Here is a 23,303-nt window from a genome sequence, read left to right as displayed (position 1 = left end):
GTAGCAGTGCCTTTCTCCCTTGAGGGCAGGGTCAATATCTTTTTTCTTTTACTGAATTTAGTGTGAAGTTTTATAAGGAAAACTTTCTTGATAAATATTTAAGTACAGAGCAGTAGAAGGTACTTAAACATAGGGGAAACACTGTAAAATGTAATTACAGTAAAAAGTAGCATTTATAGGGCATTTACTATACCCAGACATTGTGCTAAGTGCCTTATGAAGGTTAAGTGACTTGTCCAGCAGTTACACAGCTTGTAGGTATTTGAGACCAAATTTGAACTCAAGTCTTCTTCATTCTAGACATAAAACCCTATCCACTGGGCCACCTGTCATGGGCTGCCTCATAGGTCTTTGAGGAAGATTTGTCAGAGGGGGGTCAGCAGAATGGATTAGTTTCCCTTTGAGACTTACTCAAATTTATCTTGTCTATATCATGTATATCCAGACTTGTTAACACGTTGTTTTCTCTATTAGAATGTGAGCTTCTTGAGTGCAGGGTGTGTGTGTGTGTGTGTGTGTGTGTGTGTGTGTGTGTGTGTGTGTGTTTTCTTTGTATCTCCAGCACTTTGGATAGTGCTTGGCACATAGTAACCACAACCATTTGTTGGATGTGTTTTAGTGGGGATTTCTTTTTGGTATGGGTTGGTTTAGGTGGCAAAATTAGGTCCCTTCCAACTTGAGGAAGGGATGAGTTTAAGAGATATTTTAAAGGGAGAAATATGACATAGTGCAGAGAAAAGAGTGCTAGATGAGGAGTCAGAAGACCTGGATTTTAATCTTGGCTCTTCCACTTACTCTCCGTGTATTACTTTTTATTACCTTGGGCAAGTCATTCAACCTCGTTTTAGCCTCAGTTTCCTTATTTGTAAAATGAGAGGGTGGGATTAGGAGTTTAAATCAATGATTCCATGTCTTAGGAGTGAAATGGACAGAAACTAATCACTCTTTGCTTTTAGCTGCTACTTGTCCAGGTGGTATTTATGCAAGGATTGGTTTGTGACCAAAATGATTAAGCAGACAAACTCATTTGCATATAAATGGGGTGCTTTTCCTAGCGGCTGGGACTCAGGGCAATGCTGTGGACTTGATTGGTTCTGGCATTTGGGCTCTGAAGACCTTGTCCCCATGGCTCAGAGGAGGGAAAAGGCAATGTAGAGATGCTAACAACAATAGGAAGCTCCCGTTTATCTAGCATTTTAATGTTTGCAAAATGCATTACATATATTGTTTTACTTTATTTTCATAGCAGCTATGTGAAGTTGCTGCTATTTTTAGAAATAGGATTTGTGATTTCATTGGTTTAGGAAACTCAGAGAGAAAAACCTTCTACCAGTCCCTGGCACCGGGAAGTCATTTAAGGAATGTTTTTCAGTTGATTGAGTTGATTGTTTACCAATTCAGATCATCTACTTTGCAATTTTGTAAGTTTAGGAAGTTGCCTGGCTGCTATTGTGATCCTCTTTTTGTAGAGGCTAGGTTAAGTGGCGTGCCTGAGTAATGAAGCTAGTAAGCGTTATAGGCAGTATTTGAACCCAGCACCTTCTTGAATCCATCTTCGGCATTCTGCTGGATATACCATGCTGCCTTTCCAGGAGAATGGGAAGACAGACTGGGAATCAGGCAATTCGAGTTCTTGTGTATGTGTGTCTTCCCTTCATCAACACCTCGGCTTCATTATTTCTAAAATGAAAGTATTGTGCTGGTCTGTCTTCGAGGTTCCTTCCTGTCCTCAAACTTTATGCTCCGTGATCAGTTTTTGATATGCTTGTCTTCCTCCCTTTTCCCTCCATCCATGTGTATCACTGGACACCAAGTACACAGTTTCTTTAAAGTTATCTCTTCATCCTCAGGAATGCTGAGGTCAGGTCACCTAAGAAATCCGCAGTTCCAGACTGTCTATGAACAACAACAGCAAATGTATATGAAGTGTCTATTATGTTAGGCCCTCTGCTTAGTGCTAGAGATAGAAACACAAACATACAAATTGCAATAGTTCCTGCTCTCATTGAGTTTACATTTTACTGAGGATGGAGGGCCTGGAGAAGTAATATAAGATAATCTGAGGAGGCAGAGAATACTAATAACTGGAGGCAGGGTGATCAGCAAAGGTTTCTAGATTTCTAGTAAGAAGCAAAGGATGGCACAAAAACATAGGTAAAGACATGACTTCCTGAGATGTGGAATAGCCAGTATACAAAAGCATGGTAGTAGAAGATGTGACAAATTTAGAGAGAAGCAGATAGTCCCATTTGGTCATAATGTGGAGAGATATGAGATGTTGGCAAGGTTTCTAGCCAGACTTTGAAGGGCTTTGAATTCTAAACTAAGGATTTTGTTTTTTAAATTGGAATTAATGGGGAGCTACTGAAACTTCTTGAGTAGGGGAAGTAATAGTATCCTTTCTGTGTTTGAAGAGGATTATTTTATGGCAGCTGTGTGGAACATGAATTGGAAAGGGGAAAGATGGGAATTAGAGAAAGCAATTAAAAGGATGCAATAGTTAAAGCAAGTGGTGATGAGATCCAGAAATTGAGTGGTGGCATGTGACATCCCAGAAAATCTGACTTCTGTATGTGCATGCCCAGTGGAACTATGACTAGGATTTTTTTAAACCTAGGATAAAACAATTAAGGTGGCAGGATAACAATGGAACAAAAGAAGGTTCAACTGCAAGTGTAATTGAGTTTAGAGTCCAGCTTTTACCCCTTCAGGGGTAGGGGGTCGAAGGGTGAAGTAGGGAAGTTCTTGGGATAGAGGCATCAACCTGATGGGATCCTGGGGCTGTTAATCTGTCCAAGCAAAAGAGTAGCTAACCCAGGTTTCCTTCCCTGTCATTTCTGTCACTGTGTAAACCACAGAGGCTGGCAGAAGTGTTTGAAGCGTGGAAATGACAGTCTCTACTGGAAGTAAGCACCATCTCCCTCTCCCATGGAGGAAGTGTACCCCCTTCTATGTCAGCATCTTTGGACAAATCTCCAATTGTCCCTCTCTGGTTATAGTTGTCACACCTAGGGTATGACTGATGTGTCTCCAACATATTTTTGCTTGTGTCTAAAGACTTAAAGAAGAGTACCTGAAGGTATTGATGAAGGTTTTAAGAAGGGGAAAGCTTGGGTAATTTAGACTTAGGCCAAGACAAAATGCATTTTATGAAAGGTAGACATTATCTATGTCAATGTCAATTTAAAGACAATGACTTTGAGAGGGGAAAAAGGCTTATGGTGTTCAGTTGGAACTGTCTTTCTTCTGGATCCTTTCAATCAACCAGTGGAATTAACACCATTAATATTAGTCCTCATTACTTTTTGGGTTGGATTTAGACCAGATGTGCCCGAAGGATTTGACATCTCTGGTTTGCTATGGTTCCTAAGGAAGGCAGGATATCTGGGGAACCTGCCATTAGTAGAATTGTTATGTTATTGGCCTATCCAATTTTGTCACAGGAAAGGCTTCCACTGTTAGGAGACACATTATCTCCAGAAGTGCAGCCCAATCCAATTGGGGCAATTCTATTTTTTCCCTCTATTGAGTCAAAATCTGCCTCCCTACAACTCCCACTCATTGGTCTTCATTTGTTTCTCTGAGGCCAAGCAGAATGAATCTAATATCTCTTCCACATGAAAATCTTTCAGACATTTGCAGAGAGATGATGTCTTTTCATCTCCAGGCTAGGCCTTTGTGGTTTCTTCAACCAGTCTTTGCATGGTATGGTTCTGAGTCCCCTCACCATCTTGGTCTCTCTCTGGAAATGCTGTAGCTATAGTCCTTCAGTGGAGAACATTGTATATGGAAGAGGTGGAAAATAATCTGGATTGGCTTTGAAAGATGGGCATACTTTGGATGGCTAGAGGCTAAGATTTCTGGTATATCTAGTTTCCTAGGTCATAAACTTGAGTTTTGCTCAACATGGCCACCAGTCCTACTCTTTGGAGATGGTATGGTACAGTGGAGAGATCACTGTCAGTGGGAAGATCATTGTCTCTGGAGTCAGAAGGCCTGGCTTCAAACACATTACCTCTGTGACCATGGGCATTTCACTTACTTCTCTCTGCCCCATTAGCCTCATTATCCTCATCTGCAAAAGGATGTGGTTGGACTAAGTGGACTCTAAGTTCACTTTTAGCTTTAGCTCTATTGTCCTATCATCCTGTCCACCCTTACCAGACTTCTGGCTTCCTTCTAGTCTTAATAAACTCAGTCTTCATCTACTTCACACATTTAAGGCTCATCCTTCCTCTTCTATCTCTCACAATCTTTTCCTGCTATTCTTTCCCAGTCACTCTCTTGCCCATTACAAATGAATGGACAATAACATAATTGGCATTGAGAAGACCTTGGAGAGGGGACTATTAATCAAGGTTATACCCCTGCCTTCTCTGTTGTACTGGATCTAGGGCCGGTTCAATAGGAGAGCCATCCAGACTTGGAAATTTTATAGTACCCCTCTTCTTCTCCTTCTTTCTGGATTTTGGGTAGGAAAGAAGGGAGGTGGGAGAAAGAGATGTTAAGATCCTCCAGGGGAGGGTTCTACAGTGGAGATTCTGGTGGGTACCTTCCTAAATCTACTTAGAACTCTGAGAGGGTGGGCTAGAAACAAATCAACCCAGTTCCTTAGAGCTTTCTTTTCCCAGATCTGGATAATACCCTTCAGGTCTCTCCCTACAAGGCTTTTGGGGGCAAAAGGATGGGAGTTCACATTTGATCTGGGTATTTTCTTTCTTGGAAATGGAATCTTAGAAATCTGACTTCCTTCAAAACTCATCTCAAACTTCATCTTTGTGAGGAGGCCTTTCTTGGTCCCCTCGATTCCTTGTATTTCCCCTGCTAAGGTTACCTTCCATCTACTCTATGTGTTTTGCAGTATCTATTTATGTCCGTTCAATGTAAGCTCCTTGTGGGCAGGGAGTGGTTTTGCTTTTCCTTTGTATCTCTGGTGTTTAGAATAGTGCTTGGCCTATCCTGAGCAAGCATTTAGGATCTATAGGATTATAGCTCTTGAACTGGAAGGGATTTTAAAGGTCACCTAGTCCAGCCCCTTAATTTTACAGATGTAGAACCTGAAGCCCAGGGAGGGTAAATTAATTGCCCAAGGTCACACTAGTAGTGAATGTCAGAGGTGGGGTTTGAACCCAGGTTCTTTGATTCCAGAGCTAGTGCTTTTTTTGTTCTGTACCAGGCTTGTTGGTTGATGTAATGGAATGCACCTGAAACCCCTTGGTGAGAGAGAAAGAAAGAGGAAGACAAAGAAAAAAAGGAAGAGAATAAGAAAAAGAGAGAAAGGGAAATGAAAGGGGAAAAGAAGAATAAGAGAAAATATATGGGGAGAAAGAAAGAAAAATGGAGGAGAGGAAAAAAAACATGAAAAGTTTTGGCCATTTTCCATCCATGCCCCCTCTCTGGGGCACCTGTGTTGGCTGCCTCATGCCTATCCCTAGAACATATGGCATGGTGCCCCGTCCCTAGCTCTCAGGTGTGGCTGAAACCCGGGGAAGGAGAGAAAGCCATTGCTACTTCCAGGCTCTTTGTCACCCAATGCTTGCTGTGGCTGGCGGTAGGCAGGTATTCGGTGTCCCCTTGGGGGATTTGGTTCTTGGGCTGGCAAGAGCTACAGATACATTTATCTGACTGCCTTCCAGGCTGGCAAGGGAACCGCTTCTGAATTTTATTCTCTCTCTTCCCTTCTTTCATTTCTCTCTCCTTGGACTGACAAATGGTTCCCATAATGGACCCAACCCCAAAGAATGGGGGCCCAATTACTTTCTTGGCCTTGATAGGTCTTGTGGGACTTTTTGGTGCTTGTCAGATGAGAGATTGATAGAGCAGCGAGAACTAGATCTCATGCTGGAGGCCACGAAGCTGTTGGACTAATGACTTCCTTATTAATATGCATGAGCTGTCTCATTTAGCGGGTGCTCTTGGGACTTGATTAAAGTAAGGAGGACTGCTGCTGTGGGAGAGGCCGGTGTGCAACTCAGTTGGCTGTGCCTTCTATCCTGGGGAGAGCAGGGACCATGTCAGTCTGGTGGGGGTAGATTTAGATTTCTCTGAGCAAGCTGCCCTTTTTCTTCCTTCCTTCCTTCCTTCCTTCCTTCCTTCCTTCCTTCCTTCCTTCCTTCCTTCCTTCCTTCCTGCCTATGTGAGTGTGGGGGTGGTTATATGCTAGTGAGTGTGGATGTGAAGGAGATCTAAAGATAAAAATCACAGGAGAGTATTTGTTTGTGAGGTTGTGCTCCTAAAGGTTATGTGGGTAGAATGTGTGGGTATGTGGGGAGTTGCTACATTTATGGGAGCGTATATGTGGGGGTTGGGTGGATGGCTGTGTATAGGGATGGAGAGAAAGAGGGAGGGAGGGAGGAAGGGAGGGAGGGAGGAAGGGAGAGAGAGAGAAGAGAAGAGGAGAGAGAGAGAGAGAGAGAGAGAGAGAGAGAGAGAGAGAGGGAGAGAAAGTATGTGGTGAATGGCAGGCATGCTTGTGTGAGGGTGTGCATAGGGAGATGGAGGTACACAGTGAACAGTCTTGTGTGTGAGGGTGTAGATGAGAAAAAGGTAGAGAAAATGGCTTCCTAGTCAAAGGAAGCCTCTCTCTTAACTTCTGCCCTGTGTTTGTTCTGATAGGTGCCAGAAAGGGGCCATGACCATGTAGACGCCAGCCCTGGGGAGTAGCAGCATGGGCAGCGCTGAATGGGGACGCCTGGGTCTGCAGTCTTGAGACCCACCACCACTGACCTTCGAACTGGGATCCCTGTGTGTCGAGGTGTTCCTTTCCGAGCTTGCCACAGCCGCCGCCACACTGGCCCATCTCCATTTTCTCCCTTGGAATTGGAGCCGACTGCTCAGAGTTGCTAAAGTTGCTTCCTTCCCGAAAGCCGTATAGACCTATAGCTCTAATTGGGAACCTGCTTCTCTTCCCCTCCCCTAAAATAAATAGATAAATAAAAAATAATAACCCTTGGATCTGCCCAAAGTGGAGCAGGAACCTCAGCAAAAATGGGAGACATGACCAACAGCGATTTTTACTCCAAGAACCAAAGAAATGAGGCCAACCATGCAGGCGAGTTTGGGTGTACAATGGAAGAGCTCCGCTCCCTCATGGAACTTCGGGGGACAGAGGCTGTGGTCAAAATCAAGGAGACCTATGGGGACACTGAAGGGATCTGTCGGCGTTTGAAGACCTCACCTGTGGAAGGTAGGTGCCATCCCCTTGGAATTCCAAACCCTGAGCCCTCTGATGGCCCTATAGGGAAGCCTCCTTTTTATTTTGAAAGTAGGGCTGGAATGAGAAAATCTGAGAATTGGGGAGCTACAGAGGCAGCAGTCAAGAGGGAGATTGGGAGAGAGCGAAAAAAAAAAAGGTGTTAAAATTGAACTGCCAAGATCAGCCAAGATAGCTCGGCCGAATGAGATAGCAATAGCATCCAGAATATCAGACAAGAGAAGCAGAGGAGCAGCATCCCTTTGGTGGGGGAGCAGTAGGGTTTGCAGGCTGTCAGGCTAGACAAGGAGAGAAACTGAAACCTTGTTTTCCTCGTCTGAGCAGTTCCTTTGACATGAAACCAACCCTTTGGTGTCATTATTTCAGTGGCCAGCTGTTCACTGGAAACCTTGTTGTGCTTCAGGGTCCTCTGTTTTCATGTCCCCTGTTCTGTTTGTCTCATGTGCAAGCATGGCTCCACCCCCACCCCCAGATCCTTAGAAACAACTGCTGCATTGCTCCTGTCTCTCTCCCCCCCACCCCTAATCAGCACCACCCTGAGCCCCCACCCTGATGTTGTTACCTTGCAGTGGGCTGGAGCACACCAAAGGATCTTAGTTTCATCTTTCCATTTAGTGAAATGTATTCGATAGGAACTTTTCTGCAGGGTGAAGAGGGGCCACAATGGCCTATCATGTTTGTGCCTGCTTTAAAAAAAGTCTTGGCTCTGTTTTAAAAATGGGAGCTAAATCCTGACTTTTCTGAAGCCTCCTCACCCATCTCCAGGGTCCCTCTATGCCTCAGACTTTGCTGGGAATTCCTGGGAATTCTTGAGTTTTAGAGCTGCTATCTAGGGATGAGATGAGGGCAGTTACGGGCTGAGGCAGGTGGCAAGGGCTTTCATAGAAAGATAAAGCCTGATCACCCACTCCACTTAAAGTCTCTTGGGTCCGTGTGGCAAAGTAATGCCTATATTGCTTTCCTGTCGATGTGGGGTTCTTTTAGATTCACGAGGAAAGAATTGTGGCCACTGGCCAAGGCGTGGATTGGTGCCAAGTCTGGAATAGGTAGAAATACCTTTTTCCAACTTTGTTAAAGACATTACATTGGGAACTCTTCTTGGCTATCCCTTATTCAGAATCCAGGGAAAAGGAAACGGGAGGCTAGGAGGTCTAAGTTTTGTTTGTTACCATGCATGCCACCCGTCGTGGAGCTATATCCTCAAGATACTCTATGCTCTATGCTGTCCTAATCAGGCTTCCTTTGGTATATGGTATTCAGTTCTGGGCAGCACACTTTAGGAAGGACGTAGAAGGAGAAAGTGAGAGGAGGAGTAGAGAGCATGCCACATAAAGATAAGTTGAAAGAACTGGAGATTTTCATTAGGCAGGGCAAGATTTCCCTGCAGCTGTTTGAAGGACAGTCCTGTTGAAGAGAGAATTGGCATATTCTACTTAGTCCCAGAGGGCAGAACTGGGAGAAATGGCTGGAAATTTACAGGGAAGGAAAATACAGAAAAACACAGAGAAGGAAATTTAAAATGCATGTAAGGAAAAGCTCCTTAGCAGTTAGAGATCTTGGAAAGTGCAGTGGGCTTCCAGGGTAGTGGTTTCCCCATCAGTGACCACATTCCCACAAAGGACAGATGAGCATTTGTTGGATGTTTTAAAGGGAGTTCTTGTTGGGGCACAGGGTATACTAGATGACATCTGAGTGCCCTTCCAATTCTGAGATTGGGGGATTCTGTGAAGCTACAATTTCCTGGAAAGGGAAAAGAATTGAGCTAATGGTCTCTAGGAATCCTGAGATTCTAGGAGTTGGGATGAAACAGATAAGGGGATCCTTGAAGAAAGAGATGCCATTGCAGGCCTAAGGGTTGGTTTATCCAGTGCCCTTTGCACTTTTGGTCAGTAGAGTAAGAAGGAGTCATTGTGGTGTGGGACTGAACCTGGACCCTTGAGGGCTTTGCCAGGGGTCACAGGTTCTGGCAGATCCTGTTGAACTGGAAAGACTGAGAAATCTGTTCAGAAGCAGGACATATGGCTGTTGTCCCAGGACTGGACTCTGACTTCAGAGGCCCTTCCCTAGGTCAGCCATGAGGTTCTAGCTGTAGAAACTCACAAAAACCGTCTCCTAGGGCCCAGAGAATTGGGGATCTGCATTTGGGAAGAGAGGACCCAAACCAAAAAAATCAGAGAGCCTGGAAGGTTGATGGCATGTAGTGGTGAGAATAGAGTCATGTGGGAGAGAATAGAGGGAAGGCTTGATAAGAGGGCATAGGTAAAAGGGATATTGAGTCAGAACCAGGTACCAGGATGGAATGGATAAAGAAGGCTGAAGAGTGCAGACTGGTTAGCAAAGGGAGGGATAACATGGTAGCCTCAGTGGTCCAAATGTAGGAAGTATGAAGGGGAAACACTGTCATGGTGACTGATTGAGCTTCTGCCCTTTGTGCGCCTTTCCCTTCAGGCAACTTTTTGCTTGGTGTGAATAGGTCTGTCTGTCTGCATGGGCAGTTTCCTCCGTGTCTCACTCAGAAGTCACCCTAGTTATTTAAGGGGAACATCATTCAAGTTATATCTTCAATGTCATAGGCTCACAGACCTATGTCTGGGAGGGACCTTGGAGGTCATCCAGTCCAATACCCTCATTTAAGAGGTCAGGGACAATTGAGGAGCAGGGAGCTGAAGGCATTTGCTCATGATCACAGAAGTAGGAAGGAGCAGAGCTGGGATTGCCAGCCTCTTACTCCAGTTCTGGCATTCCTTCTATTGCACTGCACTCATGTCTCATTCTGGCCTTGCTGGGATAAATGAGGCATGTACACATAGAAGCCAGAGGAGAGAGATCAGTGTGATGGGCAAAGGCAGTGGTTGGGAGACACCACTGGCTTTAGAGTTTGAGGCACAAGGTTCCAATCCAGCTTCTGCTGCTTACTCCTTGGACAAATTACTTTTCCTGTCTAGAGAAACTTCACTCCCCTCCCCACCCCCAATAAAATGAAGGGTTAGACTACATGACTTTTACTATTTCTTCTGCTTCTAAAGTCTATGATCAGGGCTATCCTGCAGTGCGATTTATGTGGCCCACCTTCAAGCATAGAAGTTTACATAAATGCTTTAGTAAAGGAAGCTGAGCTACTGCAGAACTCTCATTAGAATGACAAATCAAATTATATTGTCCATTGTTTCAATAAAAACCTAAGGTTGGACAGCCCTGGTCTATGATCACAGCATCATAGATTTAGGGCTGGATGGGGCTGGATGTTCTTACGACTTTGACCTTTCTCACCTGAAGGTGAAAGGGAAAATGAATGTCTGATCTGTAGAAGAGAAGACTGGTGGGTGGGTGGAGAGACCTGATTTCTATCTTTAAGTATCTGAATTGTCACATGATCTGGAGAGGGACATTATCTATATTTCTGAAGGTCAGAACTAGGACTAATTGGTAGAATTTCCAGGGTCACCTGGATAAGGAAACCTTAATGATTCCACCCCACATTGATATTTCTGTGTTTTGAATTCAGATTATATTTAGTTTCATAAATTCCTTAGCATTTAAATATGCTCTGATTATCTCATATGCATCAGTCATCACAATCATAGGGTTTAGAGAAAGAGGGGACCTTAGTGACCATTTAGGTCAATACTCTCATTTTATAACTAGAGAAACTGAGGCATTGAGAGGGAAAGTGACTTGCCTAAGGTCACACAGGCAGTGCTAACAAAAATAACTCATCCCTATGGAACTTACTGTGCTTCCCTAATAAGAACCCTAGACAAGGGCTAGTATTCCCATAGATGAGAAAGCTGAGGTTCAGGTTAAATTACTTGCCACAGGTCACACAGCTAGTGAGTGTTAGAGCCAGGATTCAAACCTAGGGCCTCTGGCTCCAAATCCAGTGTCCATTTCATTGCACCCTACTGCCTTAAATGACTTGTGAACATTAACATGACTAGCAAGCATTGGAGCTGGGACCCGGTCCTATTTTTTCCTGTCTCTGTCTTTCTGTCTGTCTATATATCTATATGTATGTATGTATGTATGTATCTATCTATCTAAATTATGAACTCCATGACAATGGGGACCATGTCTTATAATTCTTTGTGTTTAGCTCCTTTTCTCCTTACCGCCCCCTCCCCCATCAAGGTGCTCCCAGCACAGGGCTAGGTGTATAGTAATTTACCCAATAAATACATATTGAGGCATTTGTTGCATGTACTCAGTAGGAAGACCGATGCTGGAATTCCTGATAGAACTCAAGTGATAGGTCCCAGAGGTTGGCCAAGCAGCCCCAGGGTTTTGAGCTGGAGATAGACCAAGTAGGGAAAGAGATACTATCTGCCACCTTGTATTAATAATAGCAATAATCCATTTCTGTGGCTCTATGTGGTTCACAAAATGATTTCCTCATACAACCCTGGGAAGTAGGTAGTCCAAGCAATATCATTCCAATTTTACAGATGAAGAAGTTGAGTCTGAGAGGTCAAGTAACCTGATGTAGCTAATAAGGGTCAGAAGCAAAATTCAAACTCAGGTCTCTTGAACTCTGAAGGACCAGTACTGCTACCCCATGCTATGTTCTAAGCCTCAATGTCTCCTTCTGGTAGCTGCTTCATTGAGTGGACTTCTCTTTCCCTGTCTTAGTTTTCTGTAAAGAACTTGTCACCTCTCAGCCAAAAGTCTTATTTTCTTTGTGACTCAGACTGGTGACTGCCTTCTTCTAGGTAAGAGAATCTTTCAGGGCAAGGTGACATAGATATTCAGAGGCCAGGGCTCTTGAATGAGGGTTGAAGGGAAGGGAAGGAGGCTGACAGGGCCAGGACAGTTGATATCTCTTTACATTCCACCTGCCTTTGGCCTTTGTTGCCCTGGTTATTTACCAGGCCTGGGTACTCTTCCTCCCCTGACCGAGCTTCAGAGTTGAGTTGACGTTTTTCCTTGCTCTTCATCTCCCTCCTCCTCTAGTCCCATCTCCTTCTCCCTGGTGCCTCCCACTTCCCCAGTTGCCTGTCCTGCATTTTTTTTCAGTGGCCATGATTTTGACTGACTGTCAGCTCATCTCCAAAATCAGCTAATAATAGCCTAAGGTGTTCCCTGTCTCAGGGATATTTGCATTTTCTTCAGTCTCTGGAAAACAGAATGGTCACTAACACCCAATTCCAACTCAATCCAAAAAGCACTTATTATGCACCTTTATGTGCCAGGCATTATACAGTGGCAATAACATAATAGTCTTTGCCCTCAGATAGCTTACATTCTATTGGAGGTGTGCAGTGTGGAGGGAGTCAATTAATGCTCATTTGGGGGTGGAAGGAGCAAGAGCTTAGAATAAACATAGTGGCAAGAATACTCAACTTGGACTCAGGAAGACTGAGTTCAAATCTCACTTTGGACACTTCCATGGGACCTACAACCTTAGAAATCCTAGGCCTATGTTTAAGTGACTTAGTATCTCCAAGTCTGAGCTTAGTGTCACAGCCCCAAGTTCACATCTTGACTGCCAATTACTGTCGTTGGGAGCTTGGGCCTGTTAACTTCTCTGGGCCTCAGTTTCATCATCCATAAAATGCGGGGGTTGAATTAAATGCTCTCTAAAGTTCCTTCTAAATCTAGATCTCTGCTGCTCAGTCAGCAGTCTGTAATTCTTTTACAGATGGGCAAACAGAGACTAGAAGGGGAAGATCCTTGCCTTTCCTAGATCTTATAGGCAGAGCCCCAAAGCAAATGGAGGCTTTCTGTTTCCAATTCCAGTGGTAACCCTGTGCGAAAGGAGAATAATGGAAAATAAGGCTGGAAAAGTGGTTTGGAACCCAATTGTGAATGCCAGGCACTGGGACTGACTGGAGAGAAAGAGAAATTTGGGGGGAGAAAGTTGGAGGAACAAGGCAGCCAGGGCCTGGGGGTGCTAGATCCTCTAGGAGAGGGAGGAGCCGTAAAGTCTTATAAGAGGATGAGTAGCCTGAACTCTAGGGCTGTGAAGGGACTGCTCTTCAGAAGGGTGAGATGGAGGAGGTGTCTGAGGGAAGACATGGAGGGTTGGGTTGAGATGGCCTTTGAAGCCACCCATCGATCAGCATCAGGGTCTAGGCCAGCTCTTTGTGAACTCAGGCCAGCTTTCCTCCTCTTTTGACTTCTGGGACATATCCGTGAGTTTCACTGTCGCATATTCTGTGAAATATTTATCAGCTTTTCCAATTTATGATTTCCGGTAAGCCTAGATCATTGTCATCATCATTTTTTAATCTAGCCCTCAGGGTAGTGAGATTGGGTAAAATGTTTCCATACCGGGTTAGATTAGGAAGCAATATCCTCCCTTCCACCACCAATACTACCACTAAAAAAAAAATCTTCCAAACTTATCTCTGAAGTTGCAGCTTCATGGGGTCATTTCTTGGAGTTAAGCTTTGCCTTCTCTTTTCAGGCCTCATTTAAATGTAAATCTGTCTTGGATAAAAATACATAAATTCCTCAGTATCTTGTAGAGTTATAGATAAGAAGCTAGAATGGGCTGAGTTGCTGAATTTCTGAAAGGGTTGGGACTGCGATGACCATCAGCTTACAAGATCATCTAATGTAGCCATCTTGTTTTTCTAGATAAGTAAACTGAGGCCAGTGGCAATTGGTTATGGGCTTATTAAAAGCTTTGTACTGGAAAAGCTATACTAAAACACCAAGTACCCAAAAAGGATAATGGACTCATAGATTTAGAGTTGCAAGGAGTCTTTAGAGGTCAACTAGTCTAAGCCCCTCACTTTACAGAGAGGGAAACTGAGGCTCAGCAAGTTTAAATGATTTGCCCATGGTCACGCAGGTAGAAAGCAGCTGGGCTGGGATTCAAAACAAGGATGGCTGTCTCTAAATCCAGTACTATTTCCATTGCACAGGGGTGAGGTGGGGATGGAGGCGCTGACTAACAGTAGGGCGGGCTCTGATGACAAACAGCCCACTCCCCAGTCTTGCCAAGGGTCAGCCCCGCAGAGCCATCCAAGGCCGGGGCCAGAGCCAGCATCTATCTTGGGATCACTTAATGGATCTAAGAAGTGGTATGGCCAATGGCATATTTATGATCGAAGCTAGAGAATGTAAACATTTAATAAAGTTCCCAGATATAACCTGCCATAAGCACTTTCTTTACCACACACAGCTGGATGCTCTAGAGTGTCCCTCTGTAACCTATTGGAGGAAAAAAAAGCCTTCCTTGAGTTTCTGGAAATAAAGCTCCAGTAGAAAGGGTCAAGACTGTTCTATTCAATTATGGAATCACTAAAACCAGCCAACTTCTGCCCCTGCAGGATGGCTAATCCTGTCTCTATAACCCTTCTCCACCAAGACTCATTTCATGACTATATATACCCCACCTGACATGCCCCCCAAATTAGGCATTCATTTCTGCCCCACCCCCAACTAAACATATAATGATTACTTCATAGAGACTTACGGAAGGGAAAAAAAATAATCATTTACATAGGGCTTGCTATGTGCCATATACTGTGCTAAGTGCCTTTTTTTAAGCCACTATTATCTGATCTTCACAACAACCCTACAAAGTAGGTGGTTTTAATATACCCATTTCACAGTAGGGAATACTGAGGCAAAAGAGGTTGTGACTTGCCCGAGGTGACATAGCTAGTAAGTGTCTGAGGCAGGATTTGAACTCAGGTCTTTCTGATTCCAAGCCCAGGGCTCTATCTGCTTTGCCTCTCTATTTATAGGACCCTTATTTATAGGACTCAAGGACCCTTCAGGAGGGTCCTTGAGTTCAGTGGTGAGAGCAGCATAGGAAGCTCCTTCCACCAGTACAGACTGCAACCCTCTGTTATTATTCTGTAAATAAATCCTAGGAACATGCCCAAGGCTCTGAGGTATTAAATGACTTACCCAGGGTCACACAACTGGCAAACCTTAGAAGTGGGATTTGAATCCAGGTCTTTCTGAGGCCAAGTCAAGCATGCTATTCACTATACCATGGTGTCTTCTGATTTATTAAAAAAGCATAGGATATAGAGAGATCCTTCACCCAAGTTCCAAGCTTCAAAGGGGGCAGAATATAGCTAAATGAGTTTCACAGTTTTTTACACTGGAAAGAGCAAAAATTTTGGAATCAGAGACCTAGGTTCAGATTCCACCCCCAGCCAGAGGTTGCACTGCTAGGTACACATCCAAAGGAGGTCCCATGTACACCAGCATATTGGTAATATTTTTACTATTACTGAGTGTAGCAATGAAGGAACTGGAAAGAAAGCAGACAGATGCTTTGCCCACTGGGTAAGCATCTACATTAAACCATCTATTACCTATATTAAAATTGACTTTGTTTTCCATTCTTTTCTACTACAAAAAGTACTGTTATAAACGAATTGTAGGACATGAGTGTAGTAGAATATTACTGCCCTATAAGAAACAGTGAATGATGGATGCAGAAAAGCATGGGAAGACTTCAATGAACAGTTGCAAATGAAGGAAGCAGAATCAAGAAAACAAGATACACAGTGACAGCAAACAACCATTTCCATGTAAATGGAAAGAATGGCAATGAAAAAGAAATTGAAATGGAATATTTCTAAATTATACAGACCAAGCTGGGCCACAAACTTAGGCACCTAGGTAGCACAGTGGTAGTGCTGGACTTGGAGTCAGGAGGATCGGAATTGAAATCCAGACTCATACATTTACTAGTTGTGTGACCCTGGGCAAGTCACTGAACCTTGGTTTTCCTCAGCTTCCTCATCTGTAAAATGAGGGTTATAATAGCACCTATCTCCTAGAGATGCTGGCAAGATCAAATAAAAAAATATTTATAAAATACCTCAAAGTACTAGATAAATGCTGTTACGATTATATTTGTTATAATTAAGATGTTTTATCAGTTTTCCATATCTGATGTTAGAGTCATTATTATAGTTCAGACATATCTGTTCAGTTTCCCAATCTAATGTCACAGGCATCATCATCACCATCATCATCATTACTATTATTATAATCATTAAAGAGATATGCCAATGAAATTATTTCCCTTCTTTGCAGGAGAGTGTGATTGTGGGTATGAAATATTGATTATAAGGTCAGACTAATTTTATATGTTAGTAAGTTTTGCTGAACAATTTTTTTCTTCTTTTAAAGTCTTTGTAATGTGGGGTGGCTCACTAAGAGGGATATGGAAGAATATATTAAGAAATGTGGACAATGGAAGAAATACGTTAAGAAATGTAGACAATATAAAAACAAACGATAGCAATAAAGATTTAAAAAAGAGGGAGTGGGACCAGATGTTTTATGAGGTTCTATCTAACTGCAAATCCATGACTAAAGAGAGAGAGAAGTCTTGGGAGGTGGGTAGGGGATTTTTATTATTCTCAGTTTTACACATGAAAAAATTGAGGCCCAGACAGGTAATGACTTGCCCAAGGTCTCACAGTGACTTTGGGGCACAGTCAGAATTATACAACTCATGACTTCAGGGCCAATTTTCTTTCCTCTAAACCACACTGCTTCCTCCCTTCCCATGTAAAAACATGAATATTTGTGGGTTAGTAAGTGGGGGAAGGGCCATCATTTCAGATATGGTCAAATAACAAACTTCAATGAACTTTATATGCATTGTCTCTCTTGAGCTTCATAAGTACTATAGATATAATTATCCCTTTCTTACAGTTGTAGAAAGTGAGGCTCAAAGACATTAAATGATTTGCTTCTCATGCTACAGTAACTTTCCAAGGTCAGATATGAACCTGGCTCTTCCTGGCTCCGAGTCCAATGTGGTCTTAACTAGTCAATGCTTCCTCTCACGGGAACAGCTTTCTAGAGGAGGCAAGAGCTCACAAATTCTCTGAGAGGTGGAAGAGAAACAACTTGGTAGAAGGGAATGGATTGGAGGGAGCTGTCCAGTGAGCCTGCTCTCCAAGAATCCTGAGATCATAAGATCGCAGATCTAGGTCTCAAGAGGACAGTAGAAGCTGTCTACTTCAATCCTTTCACTTTTCAGATGAGGAAACTTAATCCCAGGGAAATGAAATGGTTTGCCCAAGGTTACACATGGTTAGGAAGTGATATACTTAAGTTTGGAGAAGGAAATGGCAAACCACTCCAGTATCTTTGTAAAGAAAACCCTAAATGGGGTCATGAAAGAGTTGGACACGGCTGAAACAACTGAACAACAACCACAAATACTTAAGTTATCTGATGGAAAAAAGTTCAAGACTGGGGGGCGGGGAGGGGGGAGGAGAGGGAGGGAGAGAAAATTTGGAACTCAAAAACTTGTGGAACTGAGTGTTATAAGCTAAAAATAAAAAATAAATTAAAAAAAGTTCAAGACTGGCAGTCAGGAGACCTGCATTTTAGTCTTGGTTCTGCCATTACTTGCCTTGTGATTGTGGACAATTCACTTAATAACTCCTAAAATTTATATAGTGCTTGCTATGTGCCAGGAACTGTGCTAAGCACTTATAATTCTTATCTCTAAAGATAAAAGGAATTGGAGAATAGTTCTCCATCAGGGATCAGGATTAGCATGGGAGCTGTTTGGGTAGGGCTGGATTAGATTCAGAAAATGCCTTATGGCTTATAGTCCTTAGCATTCTCCTACAAAAGCCTCAGTTGTGTGATGGGTAGCATAATTTAGGGTAGCACTGGGAAGGAGGTTGTTTTTTAACTTCTCCATAAATTTTCTTCAAAACTCACAGAGGTTGACTTCAGTGGAATTACTGAACTAGCTCAGAAAAAAAATATTTTGAGCCCTGGTTAGTTTGATAGCTAAATTACACTGTGATGCTAATGGTCTTTTGACTCAACATACCTATTGGCATGTTTCTGACATTCCATACCTCTTATCTGCTGATGTGAGGAAGGAACAGGCTGGTTTGTTGGGTGAGGGCTCACGCTGTATGAATGCATCATAACTATGCATAAATTAGCTATCCTGTTCACATGCCAGCTAATTTTAAGCAGAAGATCTCAACAAATGATAGATAAATTAGAAAGAAATGAGAAATTACCTCCCAGTGACAGACATTTCTAGCTTCCTGTGGTAGAGAATTGGACCTCAGTTCTCTCACTTCTAGGGTGACATCTGATTTTACTTCCAGGAGTACAAACCTTTATTGCATCATTTTAGGTGTTTTGTCCCTGTGGAAGTCCTGAATTGGATGATGCGCCCTGACCTGTCTAGTCTTACTATAAACTTTATCCTGTGGGGGCATCTGGAGAAATATAAGACATGGTTTCTGCCTTCAAGAGTCACTAGAGATCAACACTCTTATTTGAGGACACAGGAAACTAAGGCCAACAAGGTTAAGTGTCTCACCTATACTCATTCAGGTATATCCCCCTCCCTCACACATTTACAGAGCTCGTATTTCTGTAGTGCCTTAAATTTTATAAAGTTTTTTCCCCATTATAACCCTGCAAGGTAGGTGATATGCACATATTATTTCCCTTCCTTTTTTATAGGATAAGTAGTTAGCTTTGGCAAATTGAAGAAAAAGAGATGTAGTCATACTCACCTGAAGCTTACTACGAGCTTTATAGGATGTTAGCACAGCAGCCATTAATAGAACAAACTCATACAAAGAAGGGAGAAGAGATATGGCCAGTCTTCATTTCACTGAGACCCAGATCATTCCTGGGTCTCAGTTTTTGCCTGGTATAGAATAGCTGAATCCTAGGAAATTAGTTAAATTCATCTAATTTACTGATTCTAGATGGCTCAAAGATGTTAGGGGCTGGGGGTTTTTATAGGATAAACTGATTCCAAGTTCCTTTGAATACTTCAAACAGGAGTAGGTCACAAAAGCTTAAACTTGGAAATTGGTAGCATTCCTTTGGAGACAAGGAAGGGCTGCCCTTATAGATATTCATCAATTATATTAGTTGTCTTTTTCTTTCTCCATTTGGGTAAAAGAGTCCACGTTTGGTAGAACAGTAAATATCAGAGAGGTCAAGGAACTTATCTAGGGTCATATAGTTATTAAATAGTGATGCTTGGACTTTTGAAACTAAGGCCATTCTATTTACAGTAAGACCATGGTGCCATGGCGAGCTCTGGGCTTGGAGACAGAGAGACCTGAATTCCAGTCCTGCTTCAGACACTACCTAGGTAACCTTGAGCTTGAGGAGAATGAATGATCTCTTGGGTCCTTTCCATCTCTAAATCTATGATCTTATGATCTCAAGACTTACACTTATGCAACAGCATTTATAAAATAATACAAGGTGGTAGACCAAGCATTAAATTGATTCTAATGACTTGTTAAAATATTATGAATATGTATCAGTGCAATGGCAGTCAGGAAATAGGCTGTTGTTATCAGGAAAAGCCTCATGAGAGGACTTGGGATTTGCAGCAGGCTTTGAAGGATGGATAGGCTAGAAAAGGCCAGAAGTCTCTCAGTGTAACCCATACTCTGAGGGAATCTGGAACATGGTGGCTTCCATCTATCCACAAAAATACCTGACCTGGCTTTGGAGACACCAAGAGGACTTGAGCCAGAGCTAGGGCTTGGCACACACGGTGCTTCTCCATGGGTCTCCTAAGAAGCTCACTGTTTGATGCACGCTTTGAAAATGGTAGTGTTTTACAGACTGCTGTTTGGGTGTCCATATTACTGCATATTTCATGATAGGCACTTGCAGAAAAAGAGGCTCAGAGAAGGGGAAGACATCGATACTCTTGAGTGTTGTGAAAGACAATCTCCCATTAATTTTGTAGGAATCAAGCTGAAGTAAAGGAGCATGCCTACTGTGCGCATGTGTGTGTATGTGCATGCGTATGTGTGTGTGTGTGTGTGTGTAGTGGGAGAGATGAGATAGAGACATTTCTGTCTTTTTAAATATAGAAATTTTGCTCTATACAAATATATATACATACATGCATATGGAAAAATACACCTTTGCATGTAAAGAAATATTGAAATGTATATCAAGCATTGTAGTATAGTGAATAGAGAGCTGGTCTTTGAGCTAGGAATGCCTGGGATCAAGCCCCACCTCTGACCCATGCAGGAACCCACAGCCCTAGTCCTCCCTGGTATTGGAAAAGTGGTTGGCTTTCTATTGCTTTTAATAAAACCTAGTCCATAAGATCTTGTCCAAGTGTGAATTCTGCCTCAGACACTCAATAGCTAGGTGACCTTAGGTTTTCTATTCCTCAGTCTCCTCACATGTAAAAAGGAGATAAAAACAATAACGTTATCGCTTAGAGATGTTAGGAAAGAGACTGGCAAACCTTAACTTGCTACAGAAAGAGGAATTCCTGTTCTTGCTTCTCCTCCAGTGCCTCATGGTGGCATGGAGGTGACCTGGAGTATTTGAAGCCTGTAACAGGGTAGTGGAAGCTGTGGCAAGTTTCCCTGTGCTGGAAAGCCTTGCAGTGGGATTCCAGCAACAGACTGAGTTTGTCTTCTGAAGATCAACTCAGCCAAGTCCTGAGAATTCCTCTCTAGTAGAGGGTTGCTCCCCAATAGACCTGCCAATAGTTTACAAATTCTTTGGCCATGATGACCCACCAAAACAAGAACAGGACAAAATGTTGTTCAGTCTTCCATTTCTGCACTCACAGTGGTAGGAAAGGGCCCGAAAGTGCTAAGACTCACAGCTTGTTTGCTGGAGCTATTAATGTGTGGTTTTGTTATATTAATTTTAATATTCTCAAGAGGCACCTAGAGGGCAGTTAAGTGACGTAGTAAATAAAGTAATGTGCCTGGGGCGAGGAAGACCCAAGTTCAAGTCCAGCCTCAGACAGAAGAAAATAAAAATAAGAAAAAAAAATGCTGTGTGATTAAAATAACTCAATCTATTCAGACCTCTTTAAACAAGTTAATACTGATGAAAAATGGGATCTACATTGAGAAAAGGACATGAACATAGGAATAGAGACTCTAGACCTTTGATGTCATGATGATAGGGGAACTCTCAGGTGAGCAAACTCTCTCCACCAATGAAGGTGCATCACTTGTCTCCGATGTATAGTCTTAGAGTTTACTTACCCAGGGCCACAAAACAAATATGTGTTAGAGTCAGGACTTGAACCTGTCAGGTCTTTGTGGTTGTCAATCTAGCTCTGCCTAATTTCATATATAAGTTTAATTGATATAAATAAATTGATTGTAATTAATATAAATCAATTACTCTAACAAGGAGACTAACCCCTCCCTCCCCCAAATCAACAAACATTTGACTTTCTTGCCAAGTGGACAGAATGGAAGAGAACAAGCATTTATTAAACACTTACTGTGTGCCGGGCACTGTGATAAGTGCTTTATAAATATTATCACATTTGATCTGCACAGAAAACCTGGGAAGGAGGTGCTATTATTATCCTCCTTTTACAGATGAGGAAAGGGAAACAGACAGAGGTTAAGTGACTTGCCCAGGGCAATGCAGCTTAACAAGGCAACAGATGGGATAGAAAGCAGAGCAATCCAATACGGTTTCCAAAAATACCAAACTGTTAGTCAGAGGCCTGTGTGTGCATTTTGGCTCCCCCACTTATTAGCTCTGTGGCCTGAGGCAATTCACTTAACCTCCTGGTCTTAGTTTCCTTATTTGTAAAATGGAGGTGGGATTAGATGCTCTTTAAGTCTCTTTGAGGTTTAAATGGACAAAACAGATTCTTTTCAAAAGCTCTGGTCCTATCTGGTTTATGTTTTATAACAGAAGTAATAAACCAGCAAAGAGGATTAGCTGAAGGCCCTGAATGTCCCAGAACCAGGCCTCAGCTCTTCTAGCTTAGGAATAGTCCTAGGTTGTTCTTCCAATGAAGGTCTTAAAAAGGTGGGAGGGATATGAGTTTATAACGTGGTTCTATTTATAGTACCCTAAACGAGAGAGGTCTCTCCTTGTCCCTAGTCCACCAAGAAATTGGAGAAAGAGGACTCCCGTCTCCACTTGGAGACAGTGAGATGTTTATTTGGGGTTTTGGGAAAACATTCTTCCCAAGTCCCGGATAGGATGCTCAGAGTGGACAAGTCATGATCACCTCTTTGAGGTGTGGGTGAGAGAACCCTATCTAGGATTCACTAGGGGGTGGCCTGGGAGAAGGAGGGTCTAGGGTCTCCTCATGCTTCTGTTATGCTGATTAGTAATGACTTTCATTCATTTAGAGAGAGCTTTAAGGTTTGCTAAGTCCTTTGTGTGGATTGCCTTCCTGGATATATGTAGTAGCCCTGCGAGGTAAGTGATACAGGTATTATCATGCCCATTTTGATAAACAAACTGAGCCTCACAAAGGTTTTCCATTCAGAAGCCAAACTATTTCATCCAAGACTCAGTTCAAGCAATAGCAGTAGAGGAAACCTTTCTTGATTCCCCTTATAGCTAGAACCTTCCCTCTCAAGCTACCTTGCATTTATTTTGCATGTGTTCTGGATATATTGGCATATACATGTATTGGTTCCCCAATAAAACATGTGTTTCTAGAGGCCAGGGACTAGTCAGTTTTTGTCTTTGAGTCTTTAGAGTGCCTGGCACTTAGTAATTAATATATGATTAATAATTAATATATGATTAATAAATGATGATTGATCGATAAGTATCTTTGTCAGGACTCGAACCCAAGTCTGCCTTGAGTCAGAGGGCATCGCTTTGACTGCTACGTCAAGCTGCTTGCTCCTCTTGCCACTAACTTCTTGTTGCCTTGGACACGTTGATTTCCCTTACTAGGCTCACTTTGTGTTTTTATCAGTAAAATAGAAGGATTCAATTTCAGCCCCAAATATTCCTTCCAACTCTGCTATTCAGTGGTTCTATAGTTCTAAGCCCGAAAACTGCCTCTTCTTGATGACTGTGAAGGACTCCCGGAATCTTTGAATTGAGAGCTGGAAGGGATTTCATTTTACAGAAGGGAAAAGAGACCCAGAGAAAATGAAGCCCTTTTCAAGGTCTCTCAGACTGTAGGGAGCACTCAGTCTGAAGAACAAGGGGTCAGTGTATTTATTACACGTTTACTATGTCAGGCAGTGTGGTGAGCATTGGGGTACAGAGAAAGGCTCTGGATAGTACCTGCCCTCAAGGAGGTTACAGTTTGGGGGGGACACTACAAATAAATCGGAGATAATCAACGGTGGGAAGGTGTTAGTTTTGAGAGGGCTTGGGAAAGGGTTGGTTTTTTTTTTTT

General features: G+C 42.7%; 1 protein-coding gene across 12 annotated transcripts in view; it reads left to right on the top strand.

The window, feature by feature from the left end:
* Window positions 1-23,303, top strand: part of ATP2B2 (ATPase plasma membrane Ca2+ transporting 2) — a 359,025-nt gene that overhangs the window by 89,750 nt on the left and 245,972 nt on the right. For all 12 annotated transcript variants that reach the window (XM_036738497.1, XM_036738500.1, XM_036738492.1 and 9 more), the window contains one exon: window positions 6,616-7,186. In XM_036738497.1, coding sequence (XP_036594392.1) covers window positions 6,988-7,186 — 199 coding nt within the window. In that variant the 5' untranslated portion in view covers window positions 6,616-6,987. The remainder of the gene's footprint in view (window positions 1-6,615; window positions 7,187-23,303) is intronic.

This window comes from Trichosurus vulpecula, chromosome 9, assembly GCF_011100635.1.
Source record: "Trichosurus vulpecula isolate mTriVul1 chromosome 9, mTriVul1.pri, whole genome shotgun sequence".
In the NCBI taxonomy this organism is placed as follows: domain Eukaryota; kingdom Metazoa; phylum Chordata; class Mammalia; order Diprotodontia; family Phalangeridae; genus Trichosurus; species Trichosurus vulpecula.
The sequence above is the reverse complement of the archived record's forward strand: the minus strand, read 5'-3'. Positions and strand labels throughout refer to the sequence as shown.